Source organism: Diorhabda carinulata, chromosome X, assembly GCF_026250575.1.
Source record: "Diorhabda carinulata isolate Delta chromosome X, icDioCari1.1, whole genome shotgun sequence".
Taxonomy (NCBI): Eukaryota; Metazoa; Arthropoda; class Insecta; order Coleoptera; family Chrysomelidae; genus Diorhabda; species Diorhabda carinulata.
Genome location: NC_079472.1, coordinates 9,112,109 through 9,135,699, shown reverse-complemented (window position 1 = coordinate 9,135,699; position 23,591 = coordinate 9,112,109). Strand labels below are relative to the sequence as shown.

Below are 23,591 nucleotides of genomic sequence, written 5' to 3'. Positions count from 1 at the left end.
TTGCTTCCTCTGCAGGTCAAACGAAAAGCGACTAAAAAATGAAATTTCACATGTAGGTTCAATTAGTTGCGAGATGATTTCCTGTTCAAGGTCGAAACTTTCCATCTCCACCCCTCTCCATTTTATGGTCATTTTTGTTATATTTTCTTATTTTTTGTCCAGAAAAAGTTTAACTAGAGGGTTCGAACTTCGCATGCAAGTAGGGGTGATGTTGAAGAATTGTCTTTCTCATGTTCAAAGTTTTCTTCTCCAGTTCTTCTAACACAAAACGCCCGAAATCATTTTGACCGTTGTAATTGTTGAACTGGAACGCCTCCTATTTAATGAATAATACGAGTATGATCGTTGCTAGGGTGATTTTTTTTACTTCCCATTTTCGAAATTTCTTGTCATTATGACAATGTTTTCTTTGTTGTCAATTGGAATTGAACAAGAGGGTTCGAGACCACCGGGTCTATTGAAATTATGAATTTTCATTCGAGAGAGAGACTTAACTTGTGAAATGAAAAGTTATTGAGGAATAGCAAATTTTCCATATGAAGAAATAAGATTGAGAATTGATATCATTTCCAAGAAATTCATTTTATGGAAAGATTTGTTTGTGTATTAGTTAAATTCTTCATTCGACGAAAAATTCGACTTTCGTGATGGAGCTCTGCTGCTCACGGCTTTTTATACAATACGGTCCCCATATGTATGGAATAAATTCAATTTTAGTGTTATTATATCCTATGTGAAAAAACCTGATCAAGGTCGATTTTGATTCATAAATTAACAATTTACAGTATGAAAATATCCCCCTCCACAATCCCTCGAAAGTTTTAGATAAGGAAGGGGGTCGTGTGGCACCTTGTTGCAAAGAGATTCCAGTCCTCTGTTCAGCAATATAAAGTTTTTTTAAATTGGTTGCAACCGTAATTTCTCATTTCTTAGACTGTTTGATATATTAATGCATCTAAAAGTGCTTGATTTTAGGTCTCTTCTGGTTAAAATTAAGACAACTTTCGTATTTACATTAATCAATAGGTCACCTACATCATGATAAGAATAAAATGAAATAGAAAATGTTTTATTAAAATATTTTGATAAAGACTGAAGTTAAGTCAAAACGTCAGTTCATTTCTTTCTTTTTAAAACTTCTACAAAAGTGACAAATTGTTGCAAACGACATTTCTTTATTGATAATCTAGTTATTTATTGAAATAATAACTCCTTACCGTTTCTAGTCCTTAAAAATCATACTCACCAAGCTAATAAATTATTTTACAAAATTTATTCGATTATTTTTCTTTCTAATATCCATTTTTTTTTTAAATACGGCAGTATACGGTGATATCAAATATTGTATTTATTATTTTTCTAATAATATCTATTTATCGTTCATTATACATGAATAATAATCATTTTAGCGTCTCAAAATTTGATGTATTCTATTACGCTCAACAGAGAATCAAGAAATTCGTAACCACTAGCAATATATGTACTATCCTGTTTTTTGAACAGATTCACCAAGAAAAAATTCGAAATGAGAAGATTGTTTTTATGATTATACTAGAAATAATACGTTTTAAAAGGTTGCTCTAAACGAAGTGGTGATAGTCGATAAAGTGCTCCTTCTGGGTAATATGAAATTATTTATCCAAGTCAAAAGCTGTTTTTTTGAACTTACATATATATTTTTATAAAATTGTTTTTTGTTGATTTTAAAAACACGAGATTGGGTTTATTTTCTCTATGGGGAAAATTGGTAAGTCAACCGAGTAAGCGGAAGCGATTTATTTTTCGGGATTTCAAACGTGAAAAAGAAATTTCTCAGTCATATTTGTTCACCGCAGTTTTCAATTTATTCGGTAATCTGGTATATACGAAATTGGTAGTAAGCCAAATATGAATAATACGATAAAATTGATTCTTCTCATAAATCATTGGAAATCTAATCCATTTTCATATAAATATGAAAAAATGAAATAAAATAAAATTTTCGAGTATAAAATAATATTGGTTGGTTAGGTTGAGTTGGTGTTTTTTCTATAAGGGGACTATTCGACTAAAGCGTAACTTCAGAAGTTAACTATACTTCCGCTTCAATAATTACACTCCGTTCCTTTATGCATCTGATCTCATCCGTTATAATTTTTTTACAAATCTGAGACATAGATTAGTTGTAATATAGAAAACTTGTTCTCTTTTAGATGTATCTGTATAAAAAGAATTCAAAGTGTTGAGTAGACGATAAAGTTTTGAGTAGAAAAGCTAACCGAGGTAAAAACGGTGAAGTTACATAAATATTATCCCGAAAGTTTTCCATCCCTTTGGCTGATTTGGGAATATATTTCTGTTTATAAAAGTGGTCATATTACCACGGATGATGTTAAATATGAAGGATCTCAACTGCAATTTTGGTTTCAAAAATTCAGCCCAAACATATTTACTAAATGCGTTAATAGTTACAAAAATATAAATTATATTCGCGATTCTGTTTTGATTAAGGTGTCATAACTGCTAAATCAGCCAGTAGTAAATGATGGAAACTAACAATAGCATACCTTCTTCGGTAGTTGATCCAAGCAAGACCGTGAAGCTCGTTAATCACTTGAGATTTAGAAAAATTTTTTTATAGGAGATACCAGCAGTATTTTAATGCAAATGGAAGAGCAAGACATTAGCTTAAACTTAATGATATTCCTTTCGACTTTTTAAACGTAGAATGAAATTTGTGTAGTAGGTATCATAGATGGCGATGATTTAACCGTATCATTCGATGGATCGGGGGTTTATTCAGAGAAGAAATAGTTACAAAATTTGTTGATAGACATTGTTGGATGGTCTACCAAGTACTGATATGAAATCGTAGCTTCCTCTTCATTTATCAAATTATTCCAGCCTTATGCAACTTTTCAATAATAGATACAGTTTCGTTCGAATGATCAGTACTTCCGGTAGCCTGAGAAGCTACAAGTAATTCTAATCTTTATACTATTTCATTCATGACATCATCGTTTTTGAATATGTGCGATTTTTTAAACAGTAGCTCATACAAACCAAGTGTCACAGGATAGGTCACCCTCTTAATTCTTATGTTAGGATCAGCAACCTCTCTTTCATTTTATTTTATAGTTTTGGAAGTTATTTCTGAATCAGCAACATATTTTTTCCCCTCTGTTCGGTTGTGAAAAATACCTAATACGTGATCGTTAACACCATCAGTATCCCTTCAATATACTCTCTAGGAAGCGGTAGCGCTTATTGTTCAAAGTATTCTTCCAGCACTTTCAGATCATTAATAGTTTGTTGAAAATCATTAATTGTATCATCTATGTATTCATCCACTCTAGTCCAATTTCTAGTTCCATAAGCATCTACATTTCTTGAAAAACTAGGCTGGTCAATGTGTGGGCTGCAGAGCTGCTTACCGGAACACCACATGCTAGTCCATTAAACGGTCTAGTTGACTGCCTATAGGTCAAGCTTAGTGATGCAAACACATCTGGCTGCTTAAGAGATTCTGGGGGCTCTAATTTGACACGTTTCTGCACAATAGGTCTTTCAATTGTCGTAAGTAACTGCTTAAGGGGTTCAGTTATTGGTTTATAAGTTTTTTCTAGCTGCTTTTGTGAATGAGCAATAGCGCTTTTAAGATTTTTGTATTCTTTTTTGAGAGCTCACCTCGATTTAACTAACTGTGCAGTTGATTGATTATTCATTTTGACGGATGGATATGAGAACTTTTAATATACTCAACGAGTACTTTTAGATATCTACCAGAAGGTAGGTGGCAGTCTGTATCAAGCAAGAAGCCCATGCTGATTTTTCTAACCATAAGAATAAATATTTTTGAAATCTTTAAGACATGTCAACATTTACATGGTCATCATATATATGTTTGTTGCATTCTTTTGGAATATAACTCAAAAATTTGCATTGTTCCTAATTAATTGCTGAATGCTGAATATGTTTTACTTAGAAAAAAAGCTATTGGTAATAAATGGGGAAAGAGATGTGTAAAATGTATCAAAATAAAGGATTTCTACTATTCACCAAAAATAATTTCGAAATTCAATATTTCGAAAATGTATTCCGCGGAAAACAACTACTTTCCTGGCTAATGCCTCGACGAATATTAAATTACAACCTCTCTGAAGAGCATGATGTAAATCGACCTTTTTGTCGATACAAACATCCCCAATGGCTCGCAATTGTAACTTAATGGTTTTGACGTTATTACGTCTCATCAGAGCAGTTTAACACCCCTCATTTTCGAAATTATTTCAGAGGTAGTAGAAATCCTTCATTTTGACACATTCTGCACACCTAATTCACCATGGAAATCTATATTATCGGCGACTACGCTAGATTTCTACCCTTTCAATGAAGTAATCATATCAACCGAATGGAAAAGCCAAAGTGGGTGCCATGATTACTTGATTCCGATCAAAAGCTAGCTCGCAGTAAAAACTCATAAAAATGTTTGGATATCTTTATACATAATTCATGTGAATTTTCAGATTCTGTTACGGTGAATGAAATTTCGTTCTGTTTTTCTGCCCTACACACAATCAAATTGAAATTAGTAGCTTGGTGAAAAGCGACTTCACACAATTGAAAATACGATGGTAGAGAAAAACATACAATGTGGAACTTTTAACATATGATTTTTGGGTGGTTTGGAAAAATTCGAGAGTTGCAACACTAAGTGTGCACAGTTGAAAGGAAATTATGTGTGTACAAAAATTATTATTTCAACAGTAAGGTGATTTTTTCACTGGAAAGTTTTCTATCAAATTGCTTTAATATACTTGCAATATATTCGCTTTATCATAATACAATTTCTTGTAAATATTTACAGCAGTTTCCAATAATTAGGAAGAACGTCTTTGGGGATGAATTTTATCAATTTCACTAACGTTATTCGTTAATTACGTTCCGTTAATAAGGTAGTGGCGTGAAATTAAATATTAATTATTCACCTCATCTCAATATCAACGGCGGTGTATCACATCCTGCGTTTTCAGTCGGGAACTTGAGGTTACGGTTCATTAGCTAGCGCGAATTAAAATACTTTAAATAGGTCATCCTTATGCATCAGTATGAAATGGTACTATTATTATACTTTTAGTTTTGTCGACTTTCTCCAATATTTAGTAATTTTGGGAGTAGTGAGAGTAATATTTAGTAAACTGTTATTCTTCGCGAATATCGTTTTTCAATATTTTATTTCTAAATGATAACAATAATTTATATGTACTTGCCGGTAATGTTAACTGTATTTATGATATCAGAATATATTTCAGCCTGATTGACCAAATAAACAGATTGATGATAACATCAATTCTTTTGTATATAAACAGGTTAACTTCATATTACTTGTGTTATAAAAGGAATTCTTCAAACAATATAAACCTTAACATTGCCATAAAAAATTCCATTATTAAAATACAGAACTGAATTTTTTCTGGTTCAATGAACCAAATAAGAAATAGTCGCATGGCGACATCTCGAGATAGGAGGATGTTTCAGTGTTTCTCACCACCTTTCCTTCAATATTTCCGTTGTAAACCAAGTTTTATTCGGTGGGGCATTCTCTTGATATAATAAACTTCGTGCCAGTCTTCATCCCCAATATCCTCTGACATTTACGCCATATTGTCATTGCTGATGTTCTCTGTATTCATGTGTTCCTTAAGCATTTATACTTTCACGTTTGGGCCGGAGGCCACCCAGAGATTGTGCACGGCTCCATTCTTTTATATTACATAAACACAAATGACTCTAAATAGAATAAAGTAACCAAAGACGATAGTAACAGTCGAACTAATAGTGTAACTAGTTAGTTACACTGTTAGTTGCTGCGGGCCGCATGCATTCTAAACCAATAAATGAGCTCGGCTAAGGCGACAATGCATAATTCGGATGTAGCCACCACCACAGTTTATCCGTATGTCTAAGAAAATTATATTGAATTACCGTGATTTTGCAACACATGTGTTTCACATGATCTAGAGAAAATAAATGGTGATCCGTATGGTAACCAACCTGATAAATACTTCAAAACCATTTTAAACTTAAAAAAATCACTTGAAATGGTGTATTTTTTGTTCCTCATATTTTAAATTACTACTAAATACTAAAGTAACAATAATTATTCAAAATAAGCTCTATAATTTTCACATACAAATGAGTACTTCTTGCTCAATTATACAATATCGAGTTTTTTACATTCATACATGTCATATGTTTTTGATTACTCCAACTCAAACACCTCTTTTGGTGATCAAATTCAACCCATTTACGGTCATGAAAAGAAAAAACTTGAATCCCAAAATAATATATTTATCTTATTGAACATTCCCCTTGTAATGGCTGCACACTACTGATATTAGCTCAATAAGAGAACAGACACTTACTATGGGGCTCCTACCAACAAATTGTAGTGATTTCAAATGTTGATGGGCTGCAACAGTACCTTTACTAGGCTTGCAGTCAAATACCAAAGAAGCATATAATAGTCTCCTCTCAATACCAAAAAAAAAAATTTTACGCGACTGAGAGATTTTAAAACATTTAACCCATTCAAGTCGCATTTCAATGGATCCATCAGCCTATTCATAGCTCCTGCTTTTCGTGGAAATCTTGTTGCTACTTACCTATTCTACAACCTTGGATAATCGTTAGTAGCACCAATCCCTGATATTGTATAGTGACGAATCAAATCTTATGAACGCAGCCTTCATTTCCTTATCTTCATTGGTGCTATGGATGACTATTGCTCTTTCAGATTTCTTCTGAACTCCAACATATATAATTAACTCAACTTTTTGCTAAATATATCCGCTTCGTTTCACACCCAACCTAAATATGTAATCACTAATGTTTTTGATTATTATTAAACAAGGGTAATAGAAATTGAGATTTATAAATAATTTCATTCATATCATTCAGTCATTAATATTTTAAGTAATTCTAGAATATTTGATAACTGTATATTTATACAGACATAGGGTAATTAATAGGGGAAAGAAGAATATTCCAACAAACTGAATAATCCATCTATCTCCTTAGATTTTATTTTTACCTTTTTTTTCTAAATATAATGAATAACACGTCTAGACATCCATAACTTCTGTGAAGTTCTCAATTTAGAGCTCAAATTCATTGAAAATTTCTAATAATCCATTTTCTTATGAGTTAAGTTAGAAATTCGATCTTTTATGATTATGAATAGACCTTGAAGTAATTATTTGAGCAAATTTACTTTAATTTCAGTTTGAAGTTTTTTGCTTGAAATTAGTTTCAAAATTTTTTATTTATCGCCAATCCACAGGGCATGTCTTGTATAATATGGATAATGTAATCTATCTCATTCTTGTTATATATCGCAATAGAGAGCGTCTATAAACATTTAAAAAATATAATGCGTCGTAACTAAGGAAACCCAAGTAAACAAATAGAAAATCCGAAATATGCGCTTAATATGCAAATCATTTGTAAACTGCATGACAATTATTGCTGCACTGTCATATTGCTTGTAGATCGGCTTTATTCAGCAATACTTCTCTGGTAGAATGGACAGACATGAATGGTATGATTTTTCCCAGATAGAACATAAATTTTCTCACCCCACATTTTCGGCTTATTATTTATATATTGTTTTATGTTGATTTGGTCTTTGAGAGGAGCCAGCTGTTCACCAACACATAGATGGGTTTCTAGTGGTAGCTTTTGACATCGTCTTCTAATACAGTCATAGATGTCTCGTACTCTCCATAATATTATTTTCGGGACAATTAGTTATATCTACTAAATGGAATGCTTGGCGTAGTTTGAGAAATCGCCAATGACATCTTTTATCAGTGGAATTCCATACTTGGGCCTCCAATACATGCGCAAATTAACTCGTGCAAGATGTACTCTAATCAACTTTTTTTCTCCTAGAGTTGCTGGATGGAATCGAGGTATATTCTTTTGAGCTGAGTATGGATTTGTCATATCTACCGCCTGCTGAATAATTTTCATCAAAATGTATCACTCAAAAGAAGTAATTGGAGGGGGAATTGTAATACTGGGATCATGTAAAAGCGGAGGTTGATACCATTTGATATTTCTTGTTTCGTATGATACATTATACATCCGTTTGATCCTAGATTTTTCAACCAAACAATATTTTGTTTCCAAAGTTTTCTATCTCTTGTTTCGTAGTGTCAGCAATTTCCTCTTCTAGTACTCTTTCATTTCCATTTGTTTCTTTAGCTTTCGTTTTGTTTATCTCAATATTTTCTTCATCAATAAAAAATTTCATGGTCATAGACCTGATCTTCAGAGTATCCAATCTTCTCTTTTTCAGAAAGTATCGGAACATTAGAGTCATCATCATTTTCTCAGTTCCTCATCTGTAGGAGATTTTTTACTTCGACATATCCTGGAATAAATGAAAAAGAAACTAGAAATATTGTTGAAACTCAAATGCAGAGATGAAAAGCCGATGCATATCACCTGAAAATATCTTAAAATTACATCAACAATATATACATATACAGAGTATTTTTTAGTGTCAAGTTTTTTGTCTCTGCCAAGGAACACAAAAAACTAGTCATAAATATTGATAATATCAACACTTACCAACTTGCATATATCACATTTTTTTTCCGTTTTTAACCTCAATATCCAACAGGAGCACCTCACGACATTTGACTTCAATCAAAACAGCTGATTTATTTCTACAGTAGCTCAGGGAAGTAAACCCATGTACGTGCATAAATCCGTTTATTTAGTGATGTGAAAAATTATGTCACCGGAGAGGCTTAATGAATAAATATGATTATCAGATCAAATATACCTATATAATTCATTTAGTTTATATATATTCCAGTTGGTTGTACCTACGGTGCTGCATCTGACAAAATGACTGAAAAATTATCTCAGGAAACAGGGGTAGGAAGAAAAAATATCGACAGGGTCTCTTGTACAAATCTGACCACTGTTTGGATATCGTTGATATTCCTCCCCTTGAAAATCGACAATAATAAACAAGACATCAGTTATATTAGGTAATCATCTACTTATTTCAGTTTTGACAATAAAGGTGAAGAAAATGAGAACATCAAATATGTTTGACAATGGAATTATTTGATGTTCAACTTGCAACGCGAGAAAGCGACTAATTGCCCGAAATTTCCTAGAAACCTTCAAAATACCAGAGAATGCCTTGTCAAATATGACAGGAGTACTCAAAGGGACATATAATATTTGTATTGTATTTCAGGTTCAAATAATATAACATTTAGGATTGTTCATTAACAATGTACTTTGGGTTAATTAAATGGAAACAGCTGCCACGGGTTCAAACAAAACCTAACTTTAGATTGTTCAAAGGAACTTTTGTTCGTCTATACAAAATATATGAATTCTAAGCAATTTGATTAACAAGGTAGATGAAAGAGAGCGTTTTATTATATATTTTAGATATTGTGATTCGTCTCAACAAACTTAAATAGTTAAAGTGAGTCGTTCAAAAAAGTGAAGTGAAAACATTGAAATATCGATCTTTTCTCTATGCCGACAAATCTTAAAAAATGTGTAAATGACGAGAATTTTTCTTTATACGTCTATTAAATTGGTTAGCCCAAACGGAAACAGAAAATTAATTCTGGATTGAAAATTATTACATTGACCTACTTGCATTGATTCAAACTGTACTCATAATAATCTTATTATTGCCGCTAGATAGTGTTATCTAAATGCCTAATATACATTTGAATAGAAATTATACATTTCTTAAGATATCTCGTGACAGACAAGAGTTTTTTAAAACAACATCTAGTTCATGAAAATCGGCGAAGAACAGGGTTTACAAGCATTTTTTGATAACAAGGTTCCTTCTCTCTGCCGCCTCTTATTTGAAGAGATGGACTAAAGCTTATGAAATGGAAATTCATATAATTTGATGAAGAATTCAATTATTGTTCATTGTTCACTTTATTTGTTAAATTTTGAAACATTTTGATTTAGTAATTTTATATTTCCAAATACTCCCACTAGTGGTGTACTTAAAGTTCTGAAAAAAATTTTCACGTGTTTCTTGGGGCCATTTATGTTTTATTTTTTTTTCCTTAACGTTGTAAAATAATCCGTTCTAGAGATGTGGGCGCCGGCAATTTTGAGTGCCTACCCGGTATACTATGAAATTACCAAATATTTTTGAAAACAATTCTTTGTATTTTTGATTTTGAATATCATAATTTGTATGATGTACGATGATTAATAGGAAACAACATCGAGAAAATGATATTTAATATGTTTCGTTGAGCATTTGCTATACATTGCAATATATGAAAACTGAAAAAGCACTATGAATCACGTGCGAAAATTGAATGACAGGATATTTTCATCATATTTTCTGGTTTATACAGGTACTGAATCATTGTGATTTATATTAATATCGATAATTGTAGCAACAATAGTTGTTTATCAACAGAAGAATACAGAATCGTTTGGTGCTTCAAGTTTTACTTGCTCCTAAGCTAAATTTCTGGAACTGTTGATTTAGTTTACCTTCAGTTTCTAACGACGACAACTTGGTTATCAAAACGAGTAACTGATTGAAATTGTGAGTGTAGTGTATATATCACTGCAAAGTATACTAAGATACGCGATATAACCTTTATTAACAGTTTTTTGGAGAATATTGTGGGAGTTTTTCATAGATATGGATAACCATATGTAGAGCTTACCTTGAAAATCCACTTTTCTTAAATATTTCAGCAGCTCAGTACCATTAGTAGGTTTCATAGCCTCACATAATCCGGGAAAACCATGACAATGATCCTTGTGCATATCTCTGAAAATAAAAAAAAAATAAAATAGTTACAGAAACACTAAAATGAAGTTTAATTTTCTATAGTTCATGTAGTTGGAGCGAACAGATGTTTTTAATGACCGTAAGTAAGACTTTTCGATAAACTTGAATTAAAAGCATGTGAAAACATTATAAATCATTTATAAAACATAGACGTGAAGCGAAAATTTCAAAACCAATTATTACCCAAGTTTATGGGAATATAGGTTTATTAGATTCATATGATGGAAACATGTTACTTCCAGGAAAGATTTGTTTATACCTAGTCTCCTAAATTGGGATCTCGAAAGAGAGGTTTCACATAATTCCCTAATAAAGTTGACTGTAACTATTTAAGTTATCCTTACCATTAAAAATCTCAATGTTTTCAACTTCATGAAACAATTTTTTGTTTATTCCACAACCATTTCACATTATTCATATTTTATTTATCCCTTGATTATAACGGCATGTTTCGCAATATCCGATTTCTCTATCCGTTTATACTTTAACTAAGCTAGGTTCTCTCCAAACTAGACATCTACAATCCTCTTGTCCAACATACTTTATTACAGCTAATGTACTTCATCCTTTGGATTACCTAACAATTGTTTTAATGTTATATTAGCTATATGAACTAGAGTTTCCTTGAGGGAAGATTTAGTATATATAAGTTGGAATAGTTAATGTGTTTTAATTCATTTTCAGTCTATGAAGGCGATAACTTGGTGATGGAAACGTGAGGCTATAATTGTTATTATTCCTCAGTGGGCCTGCATTTCGTCGGGGAAACCAGACATTACTTCGCGAGGAAGGCATCAGCTAATTTGGTGTCTCATCTCACTTCCCTGCATCTCCCAATCGATGCTGGTTGTTTGGGGGTTCAAGATATTAAGCTGGGCTTTCTTGTTATTCTACTTCGTCGTCCTCGACTTTTGTGGTGAAGGTTCTTGTTACTTTCCATTTGTCTCCAGAGCTCAGTTTTCTATCTGCTGCTTAAATTAAGGCGAGTATCAATTGTGATGGCTGAGATGTGCTGCTATGTCTTTCCACGTGCAGTAGTTCTTCCTGGTAGTTATAGAAGCCGCTTTTGTTTTGTGTCTTTTACTTCTCTTGAAAATGAACAAAGTTATATATTTCTTTCTATACATGGGATTAGGACATAGTGACCTTCACCATTGCAGAGACCAAAAATTGAATATCAAGGACATTGTCATGAGTTGATAAAATGAAAAACGGTGATGGTGTCTTTTGCCTCCGGGGTATAGATGTATTTTAGCGAATTTTTAGTGAATATAGAAAAATTTGTTTTTATTATTTTGTCTTTATTTGGAAAAAAGATAGTACATGTGTTTCAAATGATTCTCTTTCTTTGAAATATGGGTGATGTTCTTAAAGATGGTAAACGAGTACCCTCTTCAAGCGATAAAACATTTTAACTGATTAAAAATGTACTTGTATAATACGCCTTATATCGATAACGATATGGTGCTGCTTGTTAATTAGAGGAGTAAATTTTTTGAAGTGCTCAGTTCCGTGTATTATAAATTGCACTAATTGAATCAATTAGTTTGTGAGAGGCGCCTCAAATATTTTATCACATAGGAAGATTAAGAATGAATCTCAAAAAATAATGATAGATAAGTTTCGAAAAAGATATGAATTTAGTAAACATTATAAATCAGAAATCAGGAGTAAGGAAAACCTAGCCAACGCTGAGTCAATTATTTCGGAAAAATACTGTGAAAAAACTGTCAAAAAGTTTATCGATTACTGAACAATCAAGTTATTTGAGTCGCTTTCTAGCGTAGGTTGTTCAGACTTTAGATTTAGCCGATTGGTTTTAGACGTTAATAACGGTTAGTTTTATAGATACAAAATATCGTCATTATCTATCTAACACAGGTACATAATTTATGAAGGTGAGATGTTTGCATAATAGCGTATCAGCAATTTTGATTAAATTTAAAAGTACAGTGTTTATTTAGTTAATTCATCAGGTTTAAATTTAAGTACGCTACTAGTATACCATCGTTTTTTTCAATTTCTGAAGCTTGTGTTACGTTGATTATATTATTATCTTTAGAGACAGTTTCAATGTTTGCTTATAAAAACTTACTACTAAGAACAGTAGAAAAATCGATTATACATGGTCATTCACGGGAACCGAATGTCATTGAGCCGTGGACGCTAGACCAACGCTTATACGCGTATGACAGTTTTGTGTAAAATGACGAATCCATAACTGCTGTTCAGCGAAATTTCCGCCGTCAGTTTAATATCCATCTAAATGCAAGTGTCCCTTCTCGTAACACAATATTGCGATGGGTAAACAGCCTTCGAACAAGTGGATCAATATTGAAGAAAAAACCACCGGGTCCCCAACGAACTTCTAGCACTCCGGAGAACATTGAACGAGTAAATAAAGCCCACGCCGCTCTATTCAGAAGCATTCAGCAGCACTTCAAATGAGCATAAGTATGGTAAGACAAATTCTGCATACAGATCTAAATTTCCATCCTTACAAGATAGTCGTCGTACAGCAGTCAGAAGAACAAGATTTCCAGCAGCGATTACAATTTTCTCGACAAATGCTTACCATTTTTGAAGAAAATGAGTGACGAAGCCCATTTTCATCTGAATGGCTTCGTCAACAAACAAAATTGCCGGTATTAGGCAGAAAGAAACCTACATCAGCTTCACGAGAGACCACTTCATAGATCCCAAAGGTGACTGTCTGCTGTGCAGTAGGAAAATTTGGTCTTGTTGGACCATATTTTTTTGGTGAAAATGACGCTGCCGTATCTGTAACAGCTGATCGTTACATTTTAATGACCGTTCCCTGTAATTTGTTCCCGAGACGGATCGAGTAGTTGTCTTCTGAAATCGCGTGTGTACAACAATAAACCGCGTACTTGGAGGACCCAAAGATCGCAATTCGTCGACACGTCACCCAGATTGATGTAGACTTGCTGCAAAGAATTGAGGCCAGTGTCCGTCAAAGGCTACAACAATGTATTGTCCAAAATGGACATCACTTACCGGACATAATTTATCGTAAGTGAGTAAGTAACAAAATCTATGATTTAAATATTTCTGTACCAATAAATCTTTTTTAAAGTAGATATTCAATTTTTTATGATTATTTTAAAATTACTCTGTATATCACTTTTAAAATTATATTCATAACTTCTTTATAATTTTGGAAAGGACACAATGAATAATTCCATTTTATTTCCAATTTTATGATAGATATATTGGTACCAGATGTCTCAAAAATCGAGAAGTATTAGGATTTCGAAAAACTTGAGAAAAAAGTGTAGTATTGAATTATAACACTATAACTAAACTTAAAAACACACTTTTGAAGCAGAACGAACTGAAAAGTTAGGAAAAATGTTTAAAATAACCTTAAAACATTAATGAATGAAAAATACTAGTACATATTATTGTGAAAGAAGTGTCGGGCGCTGGATATACGAGAAATATGGAACAAAGCGTCCCTTTTTAATTCTATGAGCTTTGAGAGCGTGTTTTTTAGTTTTTCTATATTTATTATGTCACAATACAATACTCTCCTTATTTCTTAATTGTTTCGAAATCGTAATAATTTCTCTCATATATTTGGAAATAAATTTTAATTAATAGTTAATTACTTTCTGGGATTTTAGAAAAGTTATGAACATATTTTAGGAGGTTAAGTAAGATTACCATAGTTCTAGGTAATAATTATTTTCGAGCAAATATTTAAACTGTCACAAAAGATGATAATATAATTAACGTAACAGCTTCAGTAATTAGTGTACTTCTCAAGTTACATGTAAACCTGAAAATATCAACAAACCAAATAATAAATTACCTGTGTTGTCTAATTTCATCAAAATTGCTGATGCGCTATCATGCAAACATCTCACCTTCTCAAGTTAAGTAATTAATGAAGTATTAGATGGACAATAACCTCATTTATCTGTGAAATTAATCGTTATTAACGACTGAAACCAAACCGCAATGTCTAAAGTCCGAACTGCAAACCCGAGAAAGCGACTCAAACAACTTCCAATAATTTACAATCCAGATGAATAATTGATGGTTTCTGAAAGCAGAAAGTGTATCCTTGTTGTTAATTTTGAATCTTGTGTAACTTACACTTTTGAAACTATTATGAATTTAACATAGTTTGAAACTAAATTCACAAAGTAGTTGAGGAATTATGTTTAGTGATAGATAAACGTTATTAGCGATTTTTACAGTTTGTCCATAGTATCTTTCCGAAAAAATATACACAGCGTTGACTATGTTTTCCTCAATCTTGATTTATGATTAATAATATATGATAGATTCATATCTCTTTAGAAAATTATCAATAATTATTTAATTTTTAATCTTAACAACTGCTACCGATATTATTTAATATTGATAACAAATTAATTGTCCCCCACATTTCAAGGAGAAAAGATAATTTGAAACACTTGCACTATTTTCTCTCCAAATAAACACAAAACAAAATTAATCAAACTCTCCTATATTCATTAAAAATTAGCTAAAATATATACTTCCTTGATCCCAGCAAGGCAGCAATTCAAACTATGAAGTAGTACCTTACCAGAAACTCAATTCTCACGTATGAACAGTTGCCTATCATATCTGGCTACCTGTCAAACTCTAACACAACATGGTTTTATTACCAAAACAAAGCTGAGACTTTCATCATAACGAGTAATCAGCTTTCTTATAATTTGTGATGAAGTCAGTGAAACTCTTATTTCTATTGAAGCGGTGTCTATCTATCCACGTCTCTAATTTCAAAAAATGTTGTGGTCACTTGGTGTTAAACCAGGACATTGAAGTGGTTGCTTAAAGAGTTTTTGACTGAAATTTTGGACAATTCACCTTCCTATTTGATTGTTATACCTCGTTCCATGAAATCCATGAGAATCTCGCCTCTTTCGTCTCACTCTTCGCGCTTAATGAACTTCCCTCTTTTTTGTAGTTAAAATAAGCATCCGTACACAGCTTTACTGAATCTGTCATTTCTCCGTTCACAGTCATCGTTGATTCCAAATATATTTTTTCAATCTATTTTGATAACTAACCATATAGTCTCTGAACCTACAGGGCATTAGAAAAAATTATATAGAATTCATTTTATGTAAATATTATCCATAAAGAAGTTGAATTGAGTTTTCGAAAAATTCTTATAAAACCGCAATAGCTCGAAGACAAATCTGCGTTGCTCAGCTTTTGAAGATAAATTCATATTTCATGAGTTAAACGGTTGGATTTTATTTTTCTTGTTTTTACTAATAACGGTATCGAAAATGGAGAAAATACTTGCGCATAGCAAGTAGACGCTACAGTAAAGGCGGTCACGAAATTATTTTTTCACAAAAGTTAGTTATTAGAATTGGAATTATCTATAAGATAATCTGTAAATTTAGCAAATGCTTCCTAACTTACATAGTAGTTTCTAAATTTCCAATATTAATCGGTAGTGTTTATTCTTGAATATTTTGCTATCATATCGCGTGGATTTTTTTTCTACACCTAGTGCTCTAAATAAAATCTTTATTTCTTCTTGGTTTCGAATGAACATAAAAGAAATACTGCGCAACTCGTACATTTTACCTTGTTCGATAAATAACTATTTGTAACAATTATTTATAATTATGTAAATTGGTATCATTTAATGATATATACAAATGAGTTCTCTATTCAACTTTTGTCTAAAGCTACAGACATTTCCAAAAATTATCAAATTGAAAGATTTTTTGATACACAGGGAAACATTTTAAAATAATAGTGAATTTACTTTGGTTTCGGTCTATGGTGACGTTTCGCGTGGTAATATTTAATGTATGCTAGAATTATTTCAATTTGTATATTGGCGATTAATGAAAAAAATGTGAGTACAGAAGTCAATAGATAAATATTTACAACTCCTAAGGGTTACTTTTAATAAATTTCGAATAGTTAAAAGTAGGATATGGGGATTTAATAAAAAATGTTATTATTAAACTTATTGAACTATTAAATTTGAATCCATATACTACAATATGTTATTTGACGATTATGTGACTTTTATAAAGCCAATATTATTGCAGCATTTTACCGCGTGGGCAACTAAGAACGACCATCGGCCCTATATAAAGAACGGATTTTATCACAGCTTAAGGAAAAAACAAAAGAAGCTCCAAGAAACACGTGGAATTATTCTCGTAATTTTAGGTCCACCACTGAAGGGCTTATTTCAAAATATAATATTAAAAAAGAAAAATTATTCTAAATTAAAAGGCTTTCTATAGAAGATAGTATGAAATTCTCCAACAAATTGTGCGCATTTTTCATTCCACAAGTGTAAGTCTATCTCTGCGAATAAAAAATAGGGAAGAGTGGGAAACTTTAAAAAAATGCCTTTAAGTCCGGTTCTGCTTAATCGTTCTCTTTAAACTTTGGAAACTTACAAATTTAAATAGGTACATAAAAAGTAAACTGAATTAACATCAAAATAGCGAAAACTTTTTTTACTGTCCGGAGACATCTTAAGGAATATGTAAAGAATTTTTTTTCATACGTCTACCAAGCTGTTGTTTATCAAATTTTCTCACCAATAAACCTTCTTCCGCGAAAAATAATTTCAGTGGGAAAACTTCCTATAGAGTGAGTTTGAGGAATAGGCCCTTTGTTAAATGAGGACAAAGGAATAGGCCCTTTGTTAAATAAGGACAAAGAGCTTATTACTCACAGCCCACTCTATAGTTTTGTAGTTAACGGATAAATAAAAAAAGGTTCCCTCTGAGGAGGTTTTTCCGCTGGAATTAATTTTTGCGGGAGAATCTTTATTTGTGGGAGAATTTAGTATAAAACAGGTTAGTCAAGTCATTAGGTTTTAGTTTACTTCAGCCTCTGAAGAATTGGTGAATTGGTTATCGAAACGCGCGTCAAACAGTGTAATTATGAGTGTCGGTCTAGCCGTGGTGTAAACAGTGTATGAATATCATCAACATTTCCAGAAATGACAACTTATTGAACAAACATTTCGTCAAATTCTATATTTTTTTTTAATAAAATGATCATTACTGAATATTAGACCAAATTCCCAATATCAGCTTCCGAAAAAGATGAAATATTAACATATATGGAAATAAAGAAGATGGATATTCCAAATGATATAACGGAATTGAGTTGATTTAAATTATAAAAAATTATAATTGAAGAGCAAGTGTGTTGTTGATAATATTTGCAGGACTTACAATTGATCTATTTATTTGATCTATTTATTAGATGAAATGCGATGAGCAAAATGTGAATATGAATAATTACCAAGTTATCTTGAAAAAAACTCAAAATCATTTCATCTCTTCATAATCAAAACTGGTTAAGAGGAAATTGTTTTTCAATTTTCAATGTAATTTCTTAGGATTTTGTTTTCAATTCAGTCAGACTTCTGTAAAATCCCCTACAATACATCATATCATATTTTCTTAAACAACTTGGTAACCCTAAAGAAACTCAAAACTTTCATTTCTGTCGGGCAGTTGAGTGTCGCCTCGAGGTTAGATTTCAAATTAAATTGATGGTGTGCGGTAAAGTATTCTTTACAGGCAGTGAAGATGTATCTACTTGACGGACAACTTTAGCCGACAGGGCGATGAATATGAGGTGAAATGTTTAAGGGGGAGAAAAATATAAATTTAAGAGCTTGTGGGATGCTATATGGTATGAACACTGCCAAGCCGGCCCCGAAGTCGTTGAATATAAAAATATTTCTGGTCCAAAGGGAAGAAGAAGAAGACAGAGGTGGTGAGGTCAAAGGAATGTTGTTATTTTTGAGTAGATATGTGAGCAATTAATAATTATTTCTGAGTAAGTGTGAAGAAAAGTGATGTAAGTAACTAATGAACAGGATTATAAAGATCGGAGGATACTCTAGCCGCATAAGAGAAGGGCAGAAATTATCGTCCTAGTGTACGGTCTCAATTATGGCCAGCCTCTTTAAAAAGATGCCTTTGATATCATGATTATAGTGATTCCAGTTGAGTTGAAAATCAGAAGAAGATTTTACACTGAGTTGAGGTGAGAAACTAGATGTTTTCCTAGAAAATTTTATCAGCATGCATTTATTTTTGGAAAATGATACGTTCACTGCATTTTGGAACAGTTGGCACGGAGAGGGGACATATTTACAATGGTAGTAAAGAATTAGATCATCGGCGTATTAGAAATAATTCACGAAAACAGGAAAGTTGTACTATAACTGTAGAATAACAATGTCGAAGATTCCATTATAACATTATTGCCCATTAGTTATTTTATGCTACTAAAAACGGCAGAATCTTTTGTGAAATTTCATTTCCACTGATTTTTTTGTTCTTCTAAGTAGGACGAGAATACTTATGTAGGCCTCGAGGCCGCCCCTGTCTAATAGAAAATTCTGAATGCTAAAATTAGAGAGCGCTGCTTTATCTAAATGAATTTTCAAGTGGAAAATTCTACAATAATAATTACGGTATGGATCAGAATGTCTTAAAGGTACAATTATATCGGAACTGTGATATGGGTAAATTATGAATTTATTAGAATCAATAAAAATCACAGTGAATTTATATTTAGTACTGAAATGAAATATTTACTCACCTTATGGCATACGCAAAAGCCAAAACGGCATCAGATACGAATTGAAGCTGATCTTCGAATACAGTATTATTGAGAGTGAGCTTTTCTGTTCCATTACACATATTCGTAATTTTCATATTGTACGGTGTTTTGGAACTGTTCGCTAAACGGCAGTTGAAATGGTGCTCCCAGAATTCTGAAATTAATCGAGTGTTCAAAAATTGTATTTCGTGAGGAATATTTGTGATTAGAATAAATTAAGGTGAAAAATGTAGGTTTCCATACGACACGAATGTCTTCTTCTGTAGTAGCGGAACCGTTGTTATAATTAGAATGGCTTCCAGCCATATATCAGAAACCGTGCATAGGAACAATTTGTAACCGAGAAAATTCTGGACATTAGTTTTTTACATAAATATGAGATGAGCTATTATGGAAATCGTACAAAAAAGTTATCGATGAAAATTGTAGGGAACGACACGCTGCTTAACTGGAGACTATCCTGATTCCTAGAAGGTGCCTCATAGAAGCATGTTTAAGTAGACAAACGTTTTACAAATGAAATACTTCATATATTTCTTCATATACAGATTTTCTACTCCTTCTTACAATATATTGTGTTATCACATTGTATCAAGTGTTTAAGGATGTCCATTTTTATACCAAAATTACTTTCTAATACTATCATACTAGTTGATTAACTCCCATCTGCCTTTTCAAATATTGAAACGATTCCTTTTTATAAAAAAGCTCTAATAAATCACAAAGCCAAACTCTTCACGCAACTTATTACCACTAGACTCACAAACAATGCTGAAAAACGTAGATATTCGATATTCTTCTTAATTGTGTATAGAACAAAAATGTTATAATTGCAGGGCTGCGTTTTCCAAAACCCTGTCTGACATTTGGGTAGTAATCCATATTTCCAGTTTTACCACAATACTTCCAGAAAAACTCTTATAAGGTTTTAAATAAAATACTGATAAGTGCACATCCTACAAACACTTGTTGCAAGATCAAAATGAAACAATTATCTACAGAGAGCCTCCTCATTATATATTAAAAGGCTCGTCGCACAGCTTTGAACAGCTAACTCTGATGTGCTGTCTGTGTATGCAAATAAAACCACTTACAAAATAAATACTAGGCACCGTTACATTTTGTTAAACCTCTAAGCCATTGAGTTGACATGGATTCACTACTTCAACGGACGTTCACAATTTACGAAACTGTACACATTTATAAACGAGGCGATGAAAGTTAGATCGTTCACAATCCACAATCAATGTATAATTAAGTAAAAATTACATGTAAATGTAAATGTAAATAAATGTATATGTTTTGCTTGCCGTTACCCCAAATTAATACCGAGTATTAGAAAATACAGGATCATTTGCAAAAACGGGATTATTCACCCCAGAATAATAAAACTTTTTAAAATCTTAGAAAAACTGTACAGTAAACGTCAATAAAGATCGAATGCTCACAAAACTAAAAACAAACAATATCCCAATTTTTGAATTTGATAAAAGTCCCTCGTTACATAAGAAATAACAAGACTACATATATTATACATGTCTGTAGTCTATGCTTTTGATTTCCAGCTTCATCATTTGTATCCCATACCAATTCAGAGTGAGAGTCAGTTGAAGGTTATCATTCCTCAAAATAAATTTCTATTGAATAATGAATTGTACTACAAACTTTTGGATGAACCATGCGTGAAATTAGCTAGACAAGAATATATGTGTCAAGAGATGAACCTGCAATGAGTTAACTCCAACAGTCTATGCGAAGTTCAACTTCTAAATCTCAAGACCTTTTTCGCCTGCCATCAGATGTCAAATATTATCGAAAAGACTTGAAGAGTCGAATCAGTGGATCGTCGTCCTTCCCAAGATTAAGCTATCATAAACAAGAATAAATCCTCAACTACATTGGTACCTACTTATCCAAAATCCCGGCATTCTGTTAAATTATTACAGATTCCGAAGCAATAATAAATAATGGCTCCATAGAAACTGAAAGCCAACCCATTTTTATCCCAAGATTGTACATATCCATCATGAATATATCATTAACAAAATTCCCAATTTTAGCCTTCGAGAAGATGACCTCCGAGAAAGAATTGTCAGAAACACACCAATTTTTAAAACTTATACACCTCCCTATATTCCAAGCAGTTGGACGATAATAATTCACTTTCTCCTAAACATTCTATGTTTATATAGCCCTTAAAATAATCCGACGCAAGAAACCGATCCAAGAAAACCAGAGAAATTATGGCACCCATTTTCAAGAAACCCATATAGAAGAAGCTGACGACCCTTTAAAATTCCACTTATCATAACATCCACATTATGTATAAATTAAAAGGGGATGTTAGTAAGTTAGTCAGTCAGTTTTACCCTATATATTCACACGAGTAGGTAAGTACTACGGAAAATCAACTTCCTGAAAATCGAGCCAGTCCCAGCCTTGCAGAAGAAAATATTCCTATGTCAGGGCTATCCACAAATATTACCATATCCTACATCTAATATATCCCATTCCATCAATAATAGATCTAACGAACAACACACGTAGCGATTTCGATCAAAAAATGTTCATATATTTACAAATATCCTATATTATTTCAGGAAACTTTGAAAATTTTGAAAGTAATGCATATATGAGCAAATATACAGGATGTGAGACTTAATAAACAAATATTTGCCTACATACTTTAGATAACCATAATATAATAACGGTGTATGTCTTACCAGCGAACCACGGATTTCGAGTATTTGTTTCTACGTTCAAATTCAAGAAGTATTCTTTAAATCCATGAACTTCTCTTGCTTGTGGTTGTACCGATAGAGTGCCTTCGACTTCTGCTTCGTTTCCCTCCGAAACTAACGATCTAGCGCTCCATCCGTCACTACCTATCCAAGAAAAGTATCCGGTTGCGTTACATCGGCGCACAGCTTTCATTAATTCTGCCACTTCTTGATCCGAGCCAAACACTATGCAACCTGAAACAAGAAATACCAAGTAGTAGATGGATTTTTCAATTCACTCCAATAAGATTCTTTGTTAATATACTTTTGTTTCTGTACTATATATTGAGAAAGAAAAATGGTTTATTGTCAAAAAATTGTTACAATTTGTAGATTGTTCCATGGACAGATTCTTTGTGAATATACTTTTTTCTGTACATTTCTGTTCTAACTATTGAAAGAGAGAAAAAGAAATGGTTTATTGTCAAAAAATTATTACAATTTGTAGAGAAAAGCTTGTAAAAACTTGATAAAGGCGAGAATAAAATAAAATTTCAATATACAGAAGAAAACCACTTGAGTAACAAAATTATAGGTGATAGATATAGTTGATAATTAGTATATAATTCCATAAAAAAAATTAAACCAGTATACAGCATACCCGGAATTAAATATTATTATTAGAATAGTCGTTTATGGAGTAAAAGGTACTTTTCAGTAAATATGCTCTCAAATTACAGCGGAATGCGTGAAAATGATATCGTTTTGATTTCAAATGGTAAGAGATTGTGCATTTTTTGCATTGTAAAATAATGAGCCCTTAACTAATTTTAAACGTGGAGTAGCCACACCCATCATCATCAGTAACTAAGACTGTGATTTTCAGCGGATAGGAAAGTACAGGAATGGGTCCAGTTGCCGATTTAAACATCCAGATTCCTTCTAAGGAGGGAACTCGTCTACTGATATAGACCTTGAAGAGGATCCCACTCTATTATGTTTATCGATACTGAAGTTTGCGGAATGCAAATCATATTTTTTGTGACGGTTATTTCTTTGTATAATTTTTTAATCAATTCACAATATGTTGTGACTATTTTATTAGAGACAATTTCTAAGAAGGCATTTCTGTTTGTTTGCAACAAACTGATTTCCAGTGAGCAAAATTTTTGATATAATACTATTTAATTGTTATAATACTAATTAAATGAGGCTCTAGCAACCATAGCAGTAAGTAAATAAATTGATATTGTGAACAAATCGGAATAGTAAAAGCCAACGGTGTATTCAACAGAATTAGTGTGTTAAGTATCAGTACCTAATTAGTTTAGTAATAAGTGTTAGTAAATAGTTTAGTGGTGTTTTAGTTTATGTGAATCCGTAAG

General features: G+C 32.2%; 1 protein-coding gene across 5 annotated transcripts in view; it reads right to left on the bottom strand.

The window, feature by feature from the left end:
• LOC130901434 (metabotropic glutamate receptor 2) overlaps nucleotides 1-23,591 on the bottom strand; it is a 602,363-nt gene that overhangs the window by 49,374 nt on the left and 529,398 nt on the right. For all 5 annotated transcript variants that reach the window (XR_009060283.1, XR_009060285.1, XR_009060284.1 and 2 more), the window contains 3 exons: nucleotides 22,210-22,461; nucleotides 19,466-19,640; nucleotides 10,728-10,834 (listed from right to left, as the gene is read on the bottom strand). Coding sequence is in view for 2 of the 5 variants with exons in the window: in XM_057812830.1 (XP_057668813.1) it covers nucleotides 10,728-10,834; nucleotides 19,466-19,640; nucleotides 22,210-22,461 (534 nt within the window). In the remaining 3 variants the exon portion in view is untranslated. The remainder of the gene's footprint in view (nucleotides 1-10,727; nucleotides 10,835-19,465; nucleotides 19,641-22,209; nucleotides 22,462-23,591) is intronic.